Genomic DNA, 24239 nt, shown 5'->3' with positions numbered 1-24239 from the left:
AGAGGATATGGAAATAGAAAAATTAGGTTTCTAAAACATGGGCCATAGGGAAATAGAAAGAAATGTATAATACCTAGAGAAAACTAAGCCCCGATGCTACCTTATAATTTGAAATTCAAATGGAATTAGCTCAATCACACATGCTTTATGAGACTGAACTCCTTTCCTGTTCTCTCCAGTGATTCCTTAGGACAAGGGCTACATTTCTTGGAGTCATATACAGTGGACTCCAAATGCAGTGGACTCCAAGTGCAGGGGTCTCCAAAAGGTGTGCGCAGTTCCTGCTTCTGTTAAATAAACCAAGTCTGAGAATTTTCTTGCTTTGTGATCAAATGCTATCTCTCTTTAATATCCTGGCTTACCCTATGGGGATTTACGCAAATGCTGACAGATTTTAATGAAGATTTGAAACATAGGAGGAGGTGTGCTTTTCACAAATACAAACATCTTTGAATTCATGTTATTGTGTTTCCATTCTTAAATGCCCTTCCCCCATCCTACAAGTGGGAATCCTACACTGAGTCACATTTGTCCTTGGGTTCTGGGCATTTTCATGTTACTTTGTTGCCTCCCTCTATGATCCATGCTGAGTTCCCCCCCCCCTTTTCCCTTCATATTTATCCCAGTCTCTGCATTTGTCTATTTCCAGATCATGACTCAGTTTTTGTGGTGTCTCAGGTAAGTTTTGTAAACAGCGTTCTCTCCAGCATGATGTGAAAAAGGAGGGAAAAAGCTATGAAATACACACTCACAATTAGTGTATTTACTTTAAATAAAAATGGTATGATACACACGGTTTTTTGGCTTGCCTCCTTCAAACATTTCTTCAACATTCTTTCCTTATTCGTCACCTTTTGGGTTACATTTATTTTAATCTTGTAGAAAACAAAATTGCTGTGACCAAGAAAATTTTTATAAAAACTTTTACTCTCACCTTATAGAATAACAAAAGATGTTCTCAAACTACACAGATAGGTGTTACTAACAGACTCCTGACAGCCAATTAACAAAAGTTTTGAGAGTTAAAGAATTCAAGGTCTTTCAGTAATTTTCCCAAGAATGAGCTTGTCATTATTTTATTTTGATGCAGAGAGGTCTTCAAAATTCATCTATTCATTTATTTACATATGTAACAAACCTGCACGTTATGCACATGTACCCTAGAACTTAAAGTATAATAATAAAAAATAATTAAAAAAAAAAACTATATTGAGTGCCTACTATTTTCCAGCCACTATTCTAGTTAAATGAAGTATGTCAGTGGACAAAACAAAAACTTCTGCACTTATGAAGCTCATGATATGAGACAGGCAATAAAAACATAAATAAGTAAATTATACAATGTATTTAAGTATGCTATGAGAAAGAAAGAAAAGTAAATAGGGTAAGGGCTGCTATGTATTTAAGTTATTAATCCAGATAGTTTGTGATGAAAAAGTAACAATTTGTTCCTCAAGGAACTAATGATGTAACTGGAAAAATAACATGTGAATGCCTAAAAATAAAAATAAGCAGGTACCACATATCACATATAGGCTAGGTATCAATAAATGGTATGCATAGTAAATGCTAGGAGAGCCCTAACAGAAAGATGCTGCACTTTGTGTTGACCTATATTTCAATACAAATACTTTTCCCCCTACAAATACATTGTTCTCAGATTTTCAAATACAAATGCTTGATCTCTGTTCCAGGTGCTTATGATGCATAGAAAACTACTTCAAAACAGTGCATAAATATTTATTTTGTTCATGAACCTGCAATTTGTGCTGGGCTTTGCAGAGAGAGTTATACTTGGTGTAAACTGAGGCAGCCTGAAAACTAGAAACTGGAACCATCTGAAGGTTTTCTCACACATGTGTCTGGCAGTCGATGATTATTGACTGAGACTTTAATTAGGGCTGTTGGCTACAACACTTGTATGTGGACTTCTCATGTGGTGTAGGCTTCCCTGGGACATGGTGGCTGGATTTCAAGGACGAGTGTTGAGATGGAGACAGCTAGAGAAAAGCCATATTGCTTTTCTTGATCCCACCTTGGGAGTTATGCAGTGCCGCCTCTGTCTCATCCTATTTGTCCAGGCAGCCACAAAGGCCAGCTCAGTCTCTGGATGAGGGAGAGACTAATCACTACCTCTTGCCCCAGGAAGTGGGGCAAGGGTCTAGAGAGCATACGGGAAAGAAATAGCATTGTGTTCATTGTAACAAAATACATCTGTCACAATCTTTGAGTTTCAATGTTCTCATTTTTATAACTGTAGTGAATTCTAATCATAATTATCACTACCTCAATGGGTGAGAATTATATGACATACAATATGAAAAATGTGAAAGTTAGTAGTCATCAAATGAAAACTAAAAGGTACATAGTCATCAAATGAAAACTAAAAGGTACTAAATAAACATGTGTTGATAATCTTTACATACCCCAAATGTTTTCAGGACATATCAGTCTGGATACAAATGATGTTATAGAAGCACCTGTATCCAAATATTTCTGGCATTGACCCCTAATATATGTCTGCCACTTTCTGAAGAATTCCTAATCCTCCCCATTCCAAGGTACTTCTGGAATCCCCCAGAGATGCTGTGTTTATTTCTACAGTATTTATAATATGCCATGTGATGCCGTGGCTACTCCATCCTTCTCAAATAGGTAGGGACAGTCGCTTTCTGCTAGGAGTTGCTTAAACTCAGCAGGGTGAATCCCACATTTCATGAGAGGGATCCTTAATAGCCTTCTAGATACTTGTTCTGGAGCCTACAGAAAATTGTTTTCAGAGTTTCGTTCTTCTTTTAAGTAATAAAGATGGTGTTTTCCTTCACTATCATCAGTTGTCCCCTACCCCTTATAAGACACCTTATAAATGTTTAACTTTTTTTCCTTATTTTGTTCAAACGTAAGATTTCTTTAGATTTGAGATTTGCCAATAAACAATATAAAATACTGTCAAACATCATATAGCACTTTGTATTATGTGCATGAACATGTGCATGCACACACACACATCTCATAACCACCCTAGGAGGCAGGTACAACAATTATCTGCATGAAATTGAACTTGTAAGGTCATATGGTTAGTAAATGACAAAGTCAGTATTTGGATGCGGGCATTCTAGACCAACAGTCCCTGCTCTTTTCCTTTTCACTGGTCACCATGTGGATTTCTGTTGATTACGCTTGCTGTCCACCTGGGAACTTGTCTGATACCATCCTCTTATCTCCATTTGGAGGGATAATTGATGTGCTTTGCTATTAAACCAACTGATCACCTGGATTATGTACCACTGTATTCTCAGAATGTTATGCTGTGCTTACCTAACTGGGTTTCCTTTTACCAACGTAGCTAGATCTCATTTTCCAACATCTCTTATGGGTCAAAGTATGTGTTCTATGCTGGAAGGACTATCTAAATGATAGAAGCTATGCTGAATTAAGAATGGTGAAATTACCTAATATTTCACCAGGAAACCCATTAAATTAGCTACATTTATTATAACATGCTGCAGTAAGGGTGAAAAGTACCTTGACAGAGTCTTAGCAGCATTTCAGAAGGGGAAAGTCAGATGGCATCTAGGTTCAAATGGATTACAGTAGATCTTTTAAGTCAAGGAACCAATTAGGATTAGGAAAAATTAACAATAAAATAGCTTAGAATAGATAAACACAGGGTCTTGAGGCAAATCATTGTAACTAAGGTGAACAGATTAGTGTCTCCTGTTACTGATCTGTGGGAATGTCCTAAAGTAAACAATAAAGGGATTTGTTGGCTTACAGTCTTATCTTTCCCAGAAAAAAATATTTTCTGAAACAACTAAGTCATATTGGTAAAAGTGGTCTACAGTATTCTGTTGAGGCAGAAGGTCTCAATTCTCAGAATCTCATTTCAAATTCCCTAGAGTCTGGTCATACCTGCCACTGGATTCTTCAGTATTGTTCAGATTTGGCTGAATCCTGAGGTGAGCTAAACTAAACTCTCAATCATCACCCCTGTTAAACACGAATCACTAATTTAAGATGTTTTACCCAAATCACTATTTCTTGATCATTCCCTTGGACCACTTATTGTTGAGAAAAATGCTTCTAATTTCAAGGAAGAAAATTAAGAAAGATCTGTTTAACTAGGTCTTAAGATTTGTCTGATGAAAAATTAAACCCAATTCCTGGTTCTGTCCTGGGAAACCAAGTAGTCCTGTCTGCCCTAGGTTGAATACATGAACCCCCAAGGTGATTCCATCTTTTGTAATTCAAAGAAACCAGGTATTGGAGCTTCTCTGGGAAGGATACATAGACAAAAAAATTGAGAGCTAGCTATATAGGAAGAAATTAGTGGCATATAAATTATGTGTTCTTTGAAAGTTGTCACCATTTGTAATTTTGTAAACTTGAAAGGCAACCCGTACTGTTACTTCCTTAAAATATCTTTAAGAAAGGAAAAATTGGCAATTTTTGAATAAACATAATCTTCTCTGAGGAAGTACTTCATCCCCACCTCTGCCCAGTGACATTTTCTGCTCTGTTGATGTTTGTGCAGAAGAGCAAGCCACAATAAATTAATACACTTCCTAGAGACTCTTGTGAAATACTAAAGCATTCATGTTGATAAGAGCATTTAAATAGTAACTGTTCTGAGGATCCAGATGGATACTTCATAAATTATACCTAATGAAATGAGAAAGTTGCATTCAGTTCTAATGGATTTCATGTGGCCAAGTGTGACATTTTCAAATTCAGGAACAACCCATAAATGCAGTAATATTCATGCTTGGATGATGATTAGCGACTGCAAGAAGGGAAAGACAAGACCATATAAGTCTTAGGCTGAGGAACTTTTCAGATGAGCAGGTTCTCTGCCTGCTGCCAGAAATAGTGACTGCTATGTCCAGAGAAGAGCAAGACCGTGTGCAACAAGCATGGCACAGAAAAATTGTCCACACTCTGAGACATACAGGAGAAATTATACCTTGTAGTATGATTCCATCCTTGTATTCAGAACTATTTAATTAGAACATTCATGGTGTGACCCAGAAAGAGATCATTTAAAACACTCTCCTGGGTATTATAATAATCCACTGGTTTCCTACTGGATTTGGGATTCAATGTCCCAGAGCAGTGTTTCTCAAAGTTTGATTCAAGAATCACTTGTGTCAACACTACCTGAAGACAAGGTAAAAAAAGATTTCTGGGGTCCATGTGAGGCTTATACGTTCAAAATCTCTGGCATGAGACCTATAAAAATCAATTTCTAACTATCTCTGTCCCTGATGTTTGAGAATAACCTGGAAAACTAAGTTCTGTTGCCAGTAAAGCAACAAAGAACCAAAGCTAAAGCAAAAACATTTACAGGACTGGCTATCCTATCAGGCATATTAAAGATTCAGGCCCGTCAGAGCATGAAGACAGTAGAATGCCAGGTTCATATTAGTTAAGGATAAGAGAGACAGACTTGCTCCACAATCTGTCATGCAAGAGTAAGGGGCACACAGTGAGCATGAGTGAGAAGTATTCACAAGAAGACATATATCTCTCTGGGAGTTCTAAGGCTGCAATCTAAGCAGAAGGAGGAATTTAAGAACTGCAAGGTTCACTCTTAGAGTCAGAGTGCAGTCACAGGATAATGAGATGCATTTTGGGAGATAACTTCTTTGTCATTGTCTTAATCAGTGATCTTCGGATTGGAAAGAAGGAACCATTCAGGCTAGTTCAATAAAAGGAAAGTTTACTATAAGGACACTCAGAGTAAAAAGTAGATGAACTACAAAAATGCCAGAAAAATGCCAGGTATGATATTGGAGATAAAAAGGCTTTTTTTAAAAAAAAAAAAAAAATTTTTTTAGTAACCCAAAGTAGAGTTCTACCTGTCTCATATAGTCTAGTTTTCCTGCTTTCCAATAGCTATTTCTTACTTTGGTTTCCATTCAGTTTTCCAAACTGGGAATCTAACTAGCTAAGTCAGTCATTTGTTTGAGTATTTGAGTGTTTGTGTTTTTCCAAGTTGGCCATCCTGTGGGTCAGATTGCCATCTCTGGTCCAATAAATTGTTTTGGGAGTGGGTGGGAACGTGAATGGGAAGGAGGACAGCATGATTCAAAATATAGCTGCTTAGGAAGGAAGGTACTGGGATCGACAGATTTCTTTACACTATGGAGGATGGATAAGGGACAGGCACAGTAAACATGTTTGCACCTTTCTATTTTTCATGTAACTGCTTACATCAGCATTAGTTTTCACCTGAGGACTTGCTATTGCTTGACCTCGCATGTTGTAGCACATAGGAGAAACAAGAGGGCTGACCAGGCTAGGAATTAAGGAGCTAGAGCCCTGATATCTGGACAGGACACTGTCCAGTGACTGAGACTCAGTGAGGCAGTCAGATTCCATGTTTTTTTAGCCTAGATGTCAATAAACTGGTAAAGCTCAGGATTAGATCTGCACAAGTAACCCTTCATAGCTTTTATTTAGTTCTATAGAATTCAGGGTAAGTGTGTGCGATTTCAAACTGTTTCAGTACCTTTCTGCCAATTGCAACACTCTGATGGCTTTAGGACCTCAAATCTTGCTTACTTTAAAATGACTTCTTTATAGATACATTTCAATAAAGTTATACAGTTTTTCCTTCATAAGTTTTGTAGCTGGTTGGAAAAAGCCTATGAGATACCAACAATTCTCATGTCTCAATATGACAAATACTTATTTGTCCTCATATTCCATAGCACATCCCTTTGAGAAGGACCAGCTTAATATAGACTTGTAAAAATGTGAAAATGTCCCAGATATAATATTCTCTATTTATGACAAAGAATTGTCCATTTCTTCCATCGTGAGAAATTCTAATTCTACATCATCTGCATGTCTTTGGAAAAATCAGCTGCTATCTTTCTGGGGCCAAATTAGAAGAACTATAATTATTAACCTATCTCAAATATATTTAAAGGGGCCTGAGATGGACCCCAGGAATGTTCTCCTTTCTCTCAAAAAGGAGAAACATGTCCAAAGTGATGGAGGTGAAACACCTAGAAGTAAAAGCATTGTGTTATTAAGCCCAGGGATCAAAGTCTAGTCTCAGCTTTTACATTAACTCTGTCTTCTTGGACAAAGTCACCTAAAACTCCTGAAAAATTAAGGAGTAGAATTGATTCCATAAACTATAGAGTATTAGAAATTATTATGTAATTATACATGCCTATATATACATAAATACATAAGTGTGCATGTAAAAAATATATGTGTTTATATATTTGTACAGGTATGTACAATCATACATATCTATGTTTATATCAGGAATTATATGTGTATATATATATAATTCCATCAGAAAGCTCTGAGGTTTTCTATACCAATTTCTTACAAGCTTAGGCTCCCTTATGGAAGAAGCAGGATTAACTGGCAAGGATGTTGAATCTCAGTCAACAATGGTCATTAATCCATTCATCCATCCATCCATCCATCCATCCATCCATCCATCCATCCATCCATCTATTCATCCATTCAGTGTCCTCCAGACTCCAAGGTAGTAGATACTGACATGGTAAGATTTGACACCTGAGTGGAGGGGAAATAAGCAATCATACCAATTCTATTTTTGTTGTTATTTGTTCCTTATTTTTAGACCTGGTTTTCATGTTATGGAAGAGATATTAAGCAGTATACCTCTTAGGCAGCAGCATGTATCCTTATGTATCCCTGGAAATAAAGGGGCGCTCAGTAAGTATTTGAAAGCATGAATACATGCACTTCAGAGACTAAAATGCTAGTAGCTTCTCTAGAAATACATGATCCATGCCCTGTGAAGAGCTTCTGTCCAAGATTTATTGTAGAAGATGAAACTAAAGACTTGAAGAAAGGAATGTTTCCTTATTTCCCTTTTGTTCAAACTTCACCATGTTTGAGCAATGGAGAACAACAGAGAGAAGAGAAGGGAGAGAAAAAGGAAGAGAAGGAAGAACTGGGAAAAATATTCTGGCATGCTGAGTGCATGCAGGTTAAAAGAAGAAAAAATTTGAAGATTGAAGATGGTGCATCAGAGTGGCATTTCCAAGGACAATATTCTCCTAAGCCTTCTACTCCCTCACTTTAGAACTAAGTCTCTTATTTTATTTTATTTATTTAAATATAGGGTTTTGCTCTGTCACCCACGCTGGAGTGTAGTGGCACAACATAGTTTACTGTAATGTTGACCTCCTGGGCTCAAGCAATCATCCTGCCTCAGCCTCCTCAGTAGCTGTGACTACAGGCACATATCACCATGCCTACTAAGTATAGCATTTTTATTTTTGTAGACATGAAGTCTGACTATGCTGCCCAGGCTGTTTTCTGACTTCTGGTTTCAAGACATTCTTCTTTTTTAAGTATAATGAAAATGCCCTGATGGCATGGATACTCATTCAGTTGAAATATAAATTTTGTAAAGACAATTTAGAAATAAAAGTATTTCTATCTAAATTTCTTCTTCCCATGACTACTAGTCAAACTTTTTTCCTAGGTTTAAATTATAGTAAGGGATAGACCAATATTTTTAGTTGATTTTGTATTTGTGGGAACCCTGTAACCTCATCCTCAAGGGATGCTGGGACTTCAAAGGGAAACTGGCAAAGAAAGAAGAATATGTTAGGATGAGCTGGCACAAGGGAACTGGAGAGAAATTTGAGCCAGGCTACATGTGGTTGTCTCTGTAAAGGCATTTAACATTTAGGTCATTTTTATTGCAGCTGGTATCCAGTTACAGTCACATGCCATGAGGAGCTTAAGGACTGAGCACTGCCATTCTATTTTATGATTGTTGCCTATATGTTGCAGAATGGATGTGCTTAATGCCTGGGTCTCTCAATACGCGATTCTTTTGGCATCATCATAGGCTCAGATCCTTTTTAAAATGCCATCTAATCATCTTGATTTAAGAACAGAGTGGAAGCCTCAAATTATGAGACCAACTTAAGTGAAACACATGTTGGGTTTTAAAAGCTGCACCTAATTACCCTAGAATATTCCCCTAGATGTCTCTTTTTAGTTGGACAAAATTATCTCTTTCAGACTTATGGACAATGGTAGACATTATAGAGTAAAATGAGCACTTATGCAAAATTTAGTCATTTCTGAGTCCTAAGGAGCCTAAGATGTTTCTAGTTATCAAAGCAGATTGTGAAACATTATCTATGCTGTGATGCCATTGAGGTAAAATTAGATATTGAAACGTAATTACATTCATTATTACTGTAGACCTAGCAAACTGAAGTCTTTTCAGAGGTGAAAAATACAAGAAAAAGAAATATTTTTCAAATCTAAAAGTAACAAAATTTGCTATTTAGAGAACATTCAGAAAACAAATGTGCCTTTATATTCAGTTACTCTTGAGAAAAAATGACTTGAAATCCCTCTTTAATTGCTCAGCATACAAAAATATTACATTTGTGAGCAGTCTGAGAGTGACAGCAATTAGAAATGAATCTTAGCGGGGGGGGCGGAGCAAGATGGCCGAATAGGAACAGCTTCAGTCTCCAACTCCCAGCGCGAGCGACACAGAAGACCGGTGATTTCTGCATTTTCAACTGAGGTACTGGGTTCATCTCACTAGGGAGTGCCGGACAATTGGTGCTGGTCAGCTGCTGCAGCCCGACCAGCGAGAGCTGAAGCAGGGTGAGGCATCGCCTCACCTGGGAAGCGCAAGGGGAAAGGGAATCCCTTTTCCTAGCCAGGGGAACTGAGACACAAAACACCTGGAAGATCGGGTAACTCCCACCCCAATACTGTGCTTTAAGCAAACAGGCACACCAGGAGATTATATCTCACACCTGGCCGGTAGGGTCCCACGCCCACGGAGCCTCCCTCATTGCTAGCACAGCAGTCAAGGCAGCAGCGAGGCTGGGGGAGGGGCGCCCACAATTACTGAGGCTTAAGTAGGTAAACAAAGCTGCTGGGAAGCTCAAACTGGGTGGTGCTCACAGCAGCTCAAGGAAACCTGCCTGTCTCTGTAGACTCCACCTCTGGGGACAGGGCACAGTAAATGGCAACAAAAGCAGCAGAAACCTCTGCAGACACAAACGACTCTGTCTGACAGCTTTGAAGAGAGCAGTGGATCTCCCAACACGGAGGTTGAGATCTGAGAAGGGACAGACTGCCTGCTCAAGTGGGTCCCTGACCCCTGAGTAGCCTAACTGGGAGACATCCCCCACTAGGGGCAGTCTGACACCCCACACCTCACAGGGTGGAGTACACCCCTGAGAGGAAGCCTCCAAAGCAAGAAAGAGACAGGTACACTCGCTGTTCAGCAATATTCTATCTTCTGCAGCCTCTGCTGCTGACACCCAGGCAAACAGGGTCTGGAGTGGACCTCAAGCAATCTCCAACAGACCTACAGCTGAGGGTCCTGACCGTTAGAAGGAAAACTATCAAACAGGAAGGACACCTACACCAAAACCCCATCAGTACGTCACCATCATCATCAAAGACCAGAGGCAGATAAAACCACAAAGATGGGGAAAAAGCAGGGCAGAAAAGCTGGAAATTCAAAAAATAAGAGCGCATCTCCCCCGGCAAAGGAGCGCAGCTCATCGCCAGCAATGGATCAAAGCTTGACGGAGAATGACTTTGACGAGATGAGAGAAGAAGGCTTCAGTCCATCAAACTTCTCAGAGCTAAAAGAGGAATTACGTACCCAGCGCAAAGAAACTAAAAATCTTGAAAAAAAAGTGGAAGAATTGATGGCTAGAGTAATTAATGCAGAGAAGGTCATAAAGGAAATGAAAGAGATGAAAACCATGACACGAGAAATACGTGACAAATGCACAAGCTTCAGTAACCGACTCGATCAACTGGAAGAAAGAGTATCAGCGATTGAGGATCAAATGAACGAAATGAAGCAAGAAGAGAAACCAAAAGAAAAAAGAAGAAAAAGAAATGAACAAAGCCTGCAAGGAGTATGAGATTATGTAAAAAGACCAAATCTGCGTCTGATTGGGGTGCCTGAAAGTGAGGGGGAAAATGGAACCAAGTTGGAAAACACTCTTCAGGATATCATCCAGGAGAACTTTCCCAACCTAGTAGGGCAGGCCAACGTTCAAATCCAGGCAATACAGAGAACGCCACAAAGATACTCCTCGAGAAGTGCAACTCCAAGACACATAATTGCCAGATTCACCAAAGTTGAAATGAAGGAAAATATCTTAAGGGCAGCCAGAGAGAAAGGTCGGGTTACCCACAAAGGGAAGCCCATCAGACTAACAGCAGATCTCTCGGCAGAAACTCTACAAGCCAGAAGAGAGTGGGGGCCAATATTCAACATTCTTAAAGAAAAGAATTTTAAACCCAGAATTTCATATCCAGTCAAACTAAGTTTCATAAGTGAAGGAGAAATAAAATCCTTTACAGATAAGCAAATGCTTAGAGATTTTGTCACCACTAGGCCTGCCTTACAAGAGACCCTGAAGGAAGCACTAAACATGGAAAGGAACAACCGGTACCAGCCATTGCAAAAACTTGCCAAAATGTAAAGACCATTTAGTCTAGGAAGAAACTGCATCAACTAACGAGCAAAATAACCAGTTAATATCATAATGGCAGGATCAAGTTCATACATAACAATATTAACCTTAAATGTAAATGGACTAAATGCTCCAATTAAAAGACACAGACTGGCAAACTGGATAAAGAGTCAAGACCCATCAGTCGGCTGTATTCAGGAGACAATCTTACACGCAGAGACATACATAGGCTCAAAATAAAGGGATGGAGGAAGATTTACCAAGCAAATGGAGAACAAAAAAAAGCGGGGGTTGCAATACTAGTCTCTGATAAAACAGACTTTAAACCATCAAAGATCAAAAGAGACAAAGAAGGCCATTACATAATGGTAAAAGGATCAATTCAACAGGAAGAGCTAACTATCCTAAATATATATGCACCCAATACAGGAGCACCCAGATTCATAAGCAAGTCCTTAGAGACCTACAAAGAGAATTAGACTCCCATACAATAATAATGGGAGACTTCAACACTCCACTGTCAACATTAGACAGATCAATGAGGCAGAAAGTTAACAAGGATATCCAGGAATTGAACTCATCTCTGCAGCAAGCAGACCTAATAGACATCTATAGAACTCTCCACCCCAAATCAACAGAATATACATTCTTCTCAGCACCACATCGCACTTATTCCAAAATGACCACATAATTGGAAGTAAAGCACTCCTCAGCAAATGTACAAGAACAGAAATCACAACAAAGTGTCTCTCAGACCACAGTGCAATCAAACTAGAACTCAGGACTAAGAAACTGAATCAAAACTGCTCAACTACATGGAAACTGAATAACCTGCTCCTGAATGACTACTGGGTACACAACGAAATGAAGGCAGAAATAAAGATGTTCTTTGAAACCAATGAGAACAAAGATACAACATACCAGAATCTCTGGGACACATTTAAAGCAGTGTGTAGAGGGAAATTTATAGCACTAAATGCCCACAAGAGAAAGCAGGAAAGATCTAAAATTGACACTCTAACATCGCAATTAAAAGAACTAGTAAGCAGGAGCAAACGCATTCAAAAGCTAGCAGAAGGCAAGAAATAACTAAGATCAGAGCAGAACTGAAGGAGATAGAGACACAAAAAACCCTCCAAAAAATCAATGAATCCAGGAGTTGGTTTTTTGAAAAGATAACAAAATTGACAGACCGCTAGCAAGACTAATAAAGAAGAAAAGAGAGAAGAATCAAATCGACGCAATAAAAAATGATAAAGGGGATATCAGGACCGACCCCACAGAAATACAAACTACCATCAGAGAATACTATAAATACCTCTACGCAAATAAACTAGAAAATCTAGAAGAAATGGATAATTTCCTGGACACTTACATTCTTCCAAGACTAAACCAGAAAGAAGTTGAATCCCTGAATAGACCAATAACAGGCTCTGATATTGAGGCAATAATTAATAGCCTACCAATGAAAAAAAGTCCGGGACCAGATGGATTCACAGCTGAATTCTACCAGAGGTACAAGGAGGAGTTGGTACCATTCATTCTGAAACTATTTCAATCAATAGGAAAAGAGGGAATCCTCCCTAACTCATTTTATGAGTCCAAATCATCCTGATACCAAAGCCTGGCAGAGACACAACAAAAAAAGAGAATTTTAGACCAATATCCCTGATGAACATCGATGCAAAAATCCTCAGTAAAATACTGGCAAACGGGATTCAGCAGCACATCAAAAAGCTTATCCACCATGATCAAGTGGGCTTCATCCCTGGGATGCAAGGCTGGTTCAACATTCGCAAATCAATAAACATAATCCAGCATATAAACAGAACCAAAGACAAGAACCACATGATTATCTCAATAGATGCAGAAAAGGCTTTTGACAAAATTCAACAGCCCTTCATGCTAAAAACGCTCAACAAATTCGGTATTGATGGAACGTACCTCAAAATCATAAGAGCTATTTATGACAAACCCACAGCCAATATCCTACTGAATGGGCAAAAACTGGAAAAATTCCTTTTGAAAACTGGCACAAGACAGGGATGCACTCTCTCACCACTCCTATTCAACATAGTGTTGGAAGTTCTGGCTAGGGCAATGAGGCAAGAGAAAGAAATCAAGGGTATTCAGTTAGGAAAAGAAGAAGTCAAATTGTCCCTCTTTGCAGATGACAGGATTGTATATTTAGAAAACCCCATTGTCTCAGCCCAAAATCTCCTTAAGCTGATAAGCAACTTCAGCAAAGTCTCAGGATACAAAATTAATGTGCAAAAATCACAAGCATTCTTATACACCAGTAACAGACAAACAGAGAGCCAAATCAGGAATGAACTTCCATTCACAATTGCTTCAAAGAGAATAAAATACCTAGGAATCCAACTTACAAGGGATGTAAAGGACCTCTTCAGGGAGAACTACAAACCACTGCTCAGTGAAATCAAAGAGGACACAAACAAATGGAAGAACATACCATGCTCATGGATAGGAAGAATCAATATCATGAAAATGGCCATACTGCCCAAGGTTATTTATAGATTCAATGCCATCCCCATTAAGCTCCCAATGAGTTTCTTCACAGAATTGGAAAAAACTGCTTTAAAGTTCATATGGAACCAAAAAAGAGCCCGCATCTCCAAGACAATCCTAAGTCAAAAGAACAAAGCTGGAGGTATCACGCTACCTGACCTCAAACTATACTACAAGGCTACAGTAACCAAAACAGCATGGTACTGGTACCAAAACAGAGATATAGACCAATGGAACAGAACAGAGTCCTCAGAAATAATACCACACATCTACAGCCATCTGATCTTTGACAAACCTGAGAGAAACAAGAAATGGGGAAAGGATTCCCTGTTTAATAAATGGTGCTGGGAAAATTGGCTAGCCATAAGTAGAAAGCTGAAACTGGATCCTTTCCTTACTCCTTATACGAAAATTAATTCAAGATGGATTAGAGACTTAAATGTTAGACCTAATACCATAAAAATCCTAGAGGAAAACCTAGGTAGTACCATTCAGGACATAGGCATGGGCAAAGACTTCATGTCTAAAACACCAAAAGCAACGGCAGCAAAAGCCAAAATTGACAAATGGGAGCTCGTTAAACTAAAGAGCTTCTGCACAGCAAAAGAAACTACCATCAGAGTGAACAGGCAACCTACAGAATGGGAGAACATTTTTGCAATCTACTCATCTGACAAAGGGCTAATATCCAGAACCTACAAAGAACTCAAACAAATTTACAAGAAAAAACCAACAACCCCATCAAAAAGCGGGCAAAGGATATGAACAGACATTTCTCAAAAGAAGACATTCATACAGCCAACAGACACATGAAAAAATGCTCATCATCAGTGGCCATCAGAGAAATGCAAATCAAAACCACAATGAGATACCATCTCACACCAGTTAGAATGGCCATCATTAAAAAGTCAAGAAGAACAACAGGTGCTGCAGAGGATGTGGAGAAATAGGAACACTTTTACACTGTTGGTGGGATTGTAAACTAGTTCAACCATTATGGAAAACAGTATGGCGATTCCTCAAGGATCTAGAACTAGATGTACCATATGACCCAGCCATCCCATTACTGGGTATATACCCAAGGGAGTATAAATCATGCTGCTATAAAGACACATGCACACGTATGTTTATTGCAGCACTATTCACAATAGCAAAGACTTGGAATCAACCCAAATGTCCATCAGTGACAGATTGGATTAAGAAAATGTGGCACATATACACCATGGAATACTATGCAGCCATAAAAAAGGATGAGTTCGTGTCCTTTGTAGGGACATGGATGCAGCTGGAAATCATTATTCTTAGCAAACTCTCACAAGAACAGAAAACCAAACACCGCATGTTCTCACTCATAGGTGGGAACTGAAAAATGAGATCACTTGGACTCAGGAAGGGGAACATCACACACCGGGGCCTATCACAGGGTGCGGGGGGAGGGATTGCATTGGGAGTTATACTTGATGTAAATGACGAGTTGATGGGTGCTGACGAGTTGATGGGTGCAGCACAGCAACATGGCACAAGTATACATACGTAACAAACCTGCACGTTATGCACATGTACCCTAGAACTTAAAGTATAATAATAATAATAAATTAATTTAAAAAAAAGAAAAGAAATGAATCTTAGCATTTAAATAAGACTTAATCAAATTAAGTTACTGGAACCCACTACTACCTAATCAAAACCTATTGCTAGAATCCAGGACTCCCCTTTTCAAGTACTTCTTTCCAAAGGTTAATTTCAACTGAAAGTTGGAATTTTAGTGTTCCTTAACAGAAAAGTTTCTATGAAAGAAGGGAATTTGAACCTTTGACCTAATTACCCTTGAACTTTTTGAATTCACTCACACCTCTAAAGGCAACTTAGTCTTTCTGACCCAAGGGCCACATGTTTTCTTCATTCATTTGCTCATCTTGCCCCATTTCCCCATAAATTTTACAAAGTAGGACCTGAACTTGCACTCCTACTGCATCGTAAATGTGACCACCTTGAAACATTCATCTGAAGTTGTCTCTTTCTAGATAAACTTCCATGGTAACTGGAAACAGTTCTTTCTACCCTAGAACATGCTGAACCTGACATCAAATCCTTGCATAAATCTAATACACTACAGTGATTCCCAAACTTTTCTGAACCTCCTCTTTGAGAGTCTGAGGGTGGCAAAAATAAGAGTGCACAGTTGGACAATAATTTGCCCAAAGTTGAGCAAATTAAAAAGACTCTGAAGTCTCTCAGACTCCGAGTGAAGAATTACCAAAGTAGAGCCTATTACCAAAATAGACCACTAAAATTTCTAGACATCTAGGTGTGCATATTAGCAACAGCATTAAGTTCCAAAAATGAAGTTGCAAAAGAGTTTTGCTATAACTGAGAAATCTCAGATATTGTTGAATTCTGTCTAGTTTATTGTGTTCAGAGGAATACCAAAACACTGTACTGTTAATTTGCTGTAACCTTTTTGGAATTTGTGACCTATTTTGGTTTGTTGTTTTTAGTCTGATATCCCAGCACACCCTGAATGAAAGAATGCTACAGCGGACATATCAAAACTGACAGACATGGAGCAAGATGATAAATGAGGGCAACCTTCCTGCTACCCAGTAAAGGTGTAGCCGTACAATTATAGCAGCAAAAATTATGTCATATGAACCTCTGAGTTCACTGAGCCCAACTTACAACCAAACACTGTAATGCCTTCAACAGTATCACCTGAATTATTATTCAAACCTCTGTTTAGGTTACTTTTGTGAAGGAGGGAACATTTACTTCTAAAATTATTCATTGTATGTTTGCACAGCATAGAATATTAATATAAATAAAATAAATTGATAAATATTAAAAAGGTATATTTTATTTGTTCATCATATTGAGCTAAAATATTTTTGTGCTAACTTCTACCCTTTAATCTCTACAGGAAAATAAAAAGTGTGTTCAAAAAAAATAAAAGCATTTTCTTTTGTGCTTGTTCCTTCTTTTTAGACTTCTTACAGAATTGTTTAATACGCATATAACAGTGATGTAATTGCAGAATTCATTAAAAGCAATAACAGATATTGATATGAAGACCACTGCGGCAACACATGTCAAGGGTATAGGGTGATACATTTTGGCAATATGTCTGGTGCTTAGGAGCACAGACTCTAGGGCCAGGCCACCCTGCTTTTTGTTTGTTTGCTTAAACACAATGAACAGTTTATTGTAAGTGAGATGATGTGTTTTTACAAGCAAAGTAATTAGAAGTTTTAAAAAAGCTGTAAGAAATAAACATTAAAAAGTATTTTTACCTAAAATAATGAAACAATTGTCATTTTCTCCTTCTACTTATCAAACCATTAGTAAGTCTTAGTGTCTTTGACACTTGTTTTCTTCATCTTTATTCATGATAACAACAAGCTACCTCATAGGGTTGCTGTGAGAACCACATGAGATCATTAATGCATAAAAATATAGTAAAGTATTCATCAAATACTTATTAAACCAAATATTAATTAAATGCTCACCTTTCTTATAATCAATTATTATTTACTCAATCTGTAAATTTTAATAACCATAGATATTAAGATGTACCTCATCTGGAAGAATTTGCTTGGGTTTGTTTTTCATTTTAATTTGCTAGGGGCTGAAACTAAGAGAGAAATATAATTGGCTTTTTGGAGAATCTACACTACACGTCAATGTGGGATGTATTTTGAATCAGCTGAGAATCTTTTGCAACTGCAAATGCTGGAAGTCACCTCCTGAAATAGCTTCTCTAGGGTGATTCTGATGCACACACTTCCTGGAGAAACCCTAGGAGTGAAATCCTTTATTGTGGCATTTATTCATAGTTTTTTGCTCTACCAACAGTAGGCCACCCTGTTTTGAATCCCCAGTTCTGGCCCTTACTAGCGGCATATCCTCAGATAAGCTACTTAACTTCGCTGTGCCTCAGTAAAATGGAGATAATGTTGCGATGTATCTCATAGTGTTGTGAGGATCAAACGAGCCATCTCTAAAATATATAGAATAATGCCTGGCTTATAAAAATAATACTTTTGCTCAATGTCAATGAAATCACTAACAATCAAAAAGGGAGAGTAGGCCGGGTGCAGTGGTTCATGGCTGCAATCCCAGCACTTTGGGAGGCCAGAGATGGTTTGACGGCTTGAGGTGAGCAGTTTGAGATCAACATGGACAACACAGTGGGACCCTGTCTCTACAAAAAAAAATTTAAAAAATTAACCAGGTGTGGTGGTGCCCCTGTAGTCTCTGCTACTCAGGAGGCTACAGTGTTTAAGGCTGCAGTGAGCTATGATCGTGTCACTGTGCTGTAGCATGGGTGACAGAGACTTTGTCTAACAAGGAGAAAAAGAAAGGTTGAGTAAATTTTCTAGCACAAATAGATGTTTGAATAGAAATGAGATATCTACTTTTAAGGACAGAGTGTGAAGTCCCACATCATGTATCTGTTTGAATTAAAATTAGATTAAGGCCTCTTCCTATTTTAAGATCTGAACTTTAACCAATCCAAGGCAGATTTATAGAATATCAGGCTCATAACACTTTCTATGTAATGCTTTAAAATATGCAAGGCTTGGCAAGCTTGTCACCTTATGTAGCTACTGTTCCACTTAATGCTTTAGGCTTCTTTTACTTGGAATTTGTGACCATTCAGGCAGTGAAAAATCCCTGTTTATGGAGAAAATGGCTTGTGGAACCAGTGGTGTCTTGATGTGGGAATGGTAAATGGCCCTCATTTATTCACACCAGCAAGCCTGGCAGCTATGAAATTAAGTGGTCTGAAAGAAACAAAGCTTCATTTCTTTAAGAATAATCTATAATTCACCAAATTTGTCTCTGAGTTTGGCTTTTATTTTTTTACTTAGAACACAAAATAGCAATAATGTTCATTGTAATAAACATTATTCTGAACTGTGCTTTTTAAAATATACAGCTTTGGCAGGATCTGTGGACATCCCCTTTCAACAAACTGTCTACAGCTCTCCACATCTCCAATTAATCTAACACTCCCACACAGAGCCCTTGTTGTGTCATCAGGCTTATTTCTTTTCCTTGCAGCTGTATTTCCAAATTCTTCCATCCTATTCGCTGGGTTCTACAGGTGTTTTTCAGGACTGGAAATAGGCCTCCCAGGGCTCCATGGCTGGCTACAAGATTTGCTTTTAACACTGGACTCATAACTCTCCAAAAATGTTATTTATTACTTTGCATAGCAAACAATCTACAGCAGCAATTGGTTTTATTATCAGCAGAAGAGTTTGTTTCTGTGTGAGAAGGAGCTGTGGTCTGAAGTTGGGTGTGAAACATATTTTCCATTTGCTGCTGAGAAGTAAGTGAACTCTAGAATGGCACTGAAATTTAGGTTCTCGAGCTTTTCTGTTGAGTCACCAGTTAGCAATCTTTTCTAGCTAAGGCTACGATAAATTGGAAACTTGTTCTCAATTTTCTATGGTTTAATTTCTTCTTTCCTGCCTGTCAAGACAGCACTTCAGAACTTGCATATAAAGTGGATATTCGAGAAGCTACAAACGATGAAAGTTTCAGATTAAGACTTGCTCTTAGAAGGAAGGCAGTCTGCAGCAAGCCAACCTTAGTTTCTAGACAAAATGAGGTCTATCTGAAATCTGATTCCAAATGACTTCAATCAACGTTCAAAAACATATGTCTGTGGTACCCACAGCTACATCCCTTTAGAATAATTGCTACAATTTGTATTTTGCCAAAAGGCATTTTCTGGATACTATATAGGGTTTTATTTTTTAAATTGATACATAATAATTGTACATATTTATGGGGTGCATATGATAGTTTGATACATACATATTATGTGAAATGATCAAATCAGGGTAATTGGGATATATATTACCTCAAACACTACCAATAATTTATTGTATATTTCAAAATACCTAGAAGAATGTTCTCAAGACAAAGAAACAATACGTTTGAGGGTCCTGTTTTTCAATAATGTTTTGTATAGTATTACAATGCCAAGATTAAAGGTCATGAAAATAAAAAAGCACTGGATGCTGAAAAGTCACACACAACCCAAGATCCATGATCTGAGGTAGCCTGATGGCCCAGTGAGTCTATTTACCAACCTGGTTTTATGTTTTGGTTTGTCTTCAAAGTTAGCGTAGGGTTCTATGCAGTTAGAATGCTCTTTCACCAAACAGTGCAGTCAGTCATCATTCTCATTATTTTCTCCTATGGCACTTGTTCATCCCTTCTGTTATTATACTGCCGATCTATCCCTGGGCTAATAAAAAACAAAGATTATGAAAAAACAGGGAATTCAAATGCCCCCAAATAAATTTGAGAAATTATTCAGAAGACAAATGAGTTATATTTTGAAAGTTAGTTGGTTAGACCTTGGAACATAATTCATTTAAAGTAATAATGCTTTAGAGAGTTGGTCAGTGAGTAGTGGTAGTTCAGTCAGTAGCTAGCCTAATCCAAAAAAGCCTATTTTTATATTTCCAAACTTCTTGAGTAATTCATTTCCCCAACAACTCTCTGTTGAGTATTTGTGATGGGTCAGGCACTGTGATGTGATGAGCACTGAGAACACCACCACAAATAATAATAATAATAATAATAATAAGAAGAAGAAGAAGAAGAAGAAGAAGACAACTATGCCTGCTATCAAAAAGCTTATGGTTTAGTGGGGAGACAAGAAATATCAGATAATTGGGAGACATTAAGATAAACATTTTTTTTCAGGGGGAAATTCAAAATCTGAATCTTTTTACTTTTATGACATGGCTAATAAAAATGAGTTTTCAATTTGATCGATTTAGGCTGAGGGGGAAATAAGCAGTCCTCATTTCCTGGCCCAGCCTCATTGGTATTTAAAGAAAATAAAGATCCCAGGGAGTAACAGGGCCGACATGCAAAAAGAGAGATCCCTGCACTCAAAGTGATACCAGTGCCACGGTGGCAGATGGACATCACCATGGGAAGAGACCAACTGTAGATAGTGATGTGGGGAGATACAGGACGGTGTGAACCTATATTCTTATTCCAGAACCGCTCCATCTCTTCTTTGGCCATGGTTCCCAAAGGAACAGCATTTCTGACACAGAGCTGAGGGCTAAAGTGGGCTCAGAGGCAATGATGACCAACATGTCTCAGCAAGAGTGCAGCCATCTTATTTGGAACTTGTGAAGTCCCTGTGTCTGGGGCCAGCACTGATCCACACAGCTAAGTTTGCACTCGTCTTCCCTCTTATGTATCATACCTGGAATGGGATCCGACACTTGATGTGGGATCTAGGAAAAGGGCTGAAGATTCCCCAGCTATATCAGTCTGGAGTGGTTGTCCTGGTTCTTACTGTGTTGTCCTCTATGGGGCTGGCAGCCATGTGAAGAATGGAGGTTTCCAGCATCACCTTCCTACACCTTATTACATTCACCCATCTTTCTGTTTGTCATTCTTATCTCCAGCCTGGAAAAAGTTCTTACTTGTTTAGATCCTTTTGTACTTTTAGATCCCCTTGGAGTAGTAGACTACCTTGTAGACCATAATAGTGGAAAAGTGTCTAGTTTTCCCCTTGTTTCTAAAGATGGGGTGGCCGTAAAAACTCCTGTTTTTTGACCACAGCTTGCCTACTCTCGGCCTAAAAGCAGTTATTCTGTCTCCATATTGGGCTTTGATTTGTGCTAAGGGTCAGCTTTTGGCTCCTTCTTCCTGAGACGGTGGAAACAATGCCAGCTCTGTGGCTTCTGCCCTGGGGACTGGGGGTGAGGCTTTGGGTGCCACTGCCTGTGGGTTGCTGGCTTAAAGGACAATTCTGTTCATTGGTGAGAGCCCAGGCCATTAACACCTACACAGTGTTATTGAAAGAAGAGAGGTGGGGGTGGAGGGGAATTAGTCTGTCCCAGCTAGAGGGAGATAAACAGAGCTAGTTAGTTCTTGGAGCAGCTGCTTTTGAGGAGAAAATATATAGCTTTTGACACAAGAATAAGATCCAGAAAATTATCATTGAACATATTAATGGTTATTTCTTTTTCTTGTATTTCCAGAAAAGCCTCTTAATTTTATGCTTTCTCATCAAAGTCATGTACCCTTTTTTTCTGAAACTGAATTAAAATACTCATTTTAAAAAAATAAAGAACAAACTTATAGATGAGACTTTATAAAAATCTTTCGTTTTAGGTTTTAGAATGCATGGGCAGGGTTTTTATATAGGTTAACCTGTGTCACGGAGATTTGTTGTACAAATTATTTCATCATCCATGTACTAAGCCTAGTACCCAATAGTTATTTTTTCTGGTCCTCTCCTTCCTCCCGCCCTTCACCCTCAGGTAGGCCCTGGTGTCTGTTCCTCCCCTCTTTCTGTCCATGTGTTCTCATCATTTAGCTCCAACTTATAAGTGAGAACTTGTGGTATGTGGTTTACTGTTCATGCATTAGTTTCCGAAGGATAATGACCTCCAGCTCCATCCATGTTTCTGCAAAAGACATGATCTCATTCTTTTTTATGATTGCATAGTATTCAATGGTGTATATATACATACCACATTTTCCTTATCCAGTCTACCATTGATGGGCATTTAGGTTGATCCCATGACTTTGCTATTATGAATAGTGCTGCAATGAACATATGTGTGCATGCGTCTTTGTGATAGAACAATTTATATCCCTTTGGTTATATAACCAGCAATGGAATTGCTGGGTCTAATGGTAGTTCTGCTTTTAGCTCTTTGAGGAATCACCACACTGCTTTCTACAATGGTTGAACTAATTTATATTCCCCCCAATAGTATATAAGTGTTCCCTTTTCTCCAAAACATCACCAGCATCTGTTGTTTTTTTTGTTTTGTTTTAGATTTTTAATAGTAGCCATTCTGACTGGTGCGAGATGGTATCTCATTGTGGTTTTAATTTGCACTTCTCTAATGATCAGTGATATTGAGCTTTTTTTCTTATTCTGTAGGTTGTTTACTCTGTTGATAGTTTCTTTTGCTGTGCAGAAGCTCTTTAGTTATTTAGATACTGTTTGTCAATTTTTTCTTTTGTTGCAATTGCTAATGGCATCACCATGAAATCTTTGCTGGTTCTTATGTCCGGAATGATATTGCCTAGGCTGTCTTCCAGAGTTTTTAAATTTGAGTTTTACATTTTTTGTGTAGAATGGGAGAATTATTAGGAGACTGAAGACAAGGAAATGTCTTCAGATTATCTAAAAAACTAGGTGTCATCTCATAAAATATCAATTAGTACATGTGATGTCAATGTTAAGTAGGTTTTTAGGAAACATTATTGAAGAAATGTTTTTTAAGCACCTAGAAGTAGAAGCAGAGATTACTAGGGGCTCACCAAAAATAAATTAATCCTGTCTGATAAGATTATTTAATTAATAGAACAGAGAAAGCAATTAATGGAAATTTAAATTCACCAAGACATTTGACAAAATTGATTGTTACAACGTTGTGCAAAACAACAGATAGAAAATATGGTATTTATTAAAGTACAATTTATGTAATTGAATCAATTTTTTTAAAAAAGATCAAAGTATCTAAACTTGCAATAAGATTCTGTTTTGGCCAATGTTTATCATAACTTAGATGAAGATTATACAAGGTATGTTCGTCTAACGTGAGGTTGAAAAAACCAGTCTGGAGGGATAGAGTATTAAAAGACAAAATTAGAAGCTCCAAAGATTGTCACAGGCTACAAGAAAACAGACATATCAAAGCTATAAGAAAAAAGATGCTATAACTGACAGATAAAAATATCTAACATAAGAATAACGTTATCCTCAAAGTGATGCTCTAATAAATGTAAAAGGAAATATATGTGGAACTGAAGTATATGATTTGTTTTTCCTAAGATGAAGAGATAATTTTTTTTTTTACAGTGTTTGCCAGGAAAAACTGAGGAAGAAAGTTGGACGCTTGTTTTTCGAATGAGATTAATCAGGCTGGCTCATTTTTCTCTCTAGGAACACCCAGTTCCCAAAGACAAGACTTGTTCTCAAATTTGAGGAGAGAGTGACCCAGTAATCTTACTTCCAGCCAAGTTGTTGAGTGAGTATAAAGGAAGAGAAACTTCATTCTCAGAAAAGGAAGATATGAAGAAAACTCACACCTGTGAATTCTTCTGAAAATAAAATCTAACAAACTAAAAGAACTTAAAATAAATAACTTGACCTGGGAAAGTGTGAAAAAGGCCTGAGAGAAAGCATTGAATTCATTTGAACAGAAATCTCAGAACTAATACATTGATGGT

At 38.0% G+C, this 24239-nt stretch overlaps 1 protein-coding gene across 1 annotated transcript in view; it reads left to right on the top strand.

Annotated features, from left to right (window-relative positions):
- LOC126956192 (succinate dehydrogenase cytochrome b560 subunit, mitochondrial-like) overlaps positions 1-21373 on the top strand; it is a 97067-nt gene extending 75694 nt beyond the window's left edge. The window contains exon 2 of the mRNA XM_050793006.1: positions 21141-21373. Within this exon, the coding sequence (XP_050648963.1) occupies positions 21141-21373 (233 nt within the window). The remainder of the gene's footprint in view (positions 1-21140) is intronic.
- Positions 21374-24239: the final 2866 nt, after the last annotated feature.

Source organism: Macaca thibetana, chromosome 6 (assembly GCF_024542745.1).
Source record: "Macaca thibetana thibetana isolate TM-01 chromosome 6, ASM2454274v1, whole genome shotgun sequence".
Classification (NCBI taxonomy): Eukaryota; Metazoa; Chordata; class Mammalia; order Primates; family Cercopithecidae; genus Macaca; species Macaca thibetana.
The sequence above is the reverse complement of the archived record's forward strand: the minus strand, read 5'-3'. Positions and strand labels throughout refer to the sequence as shown.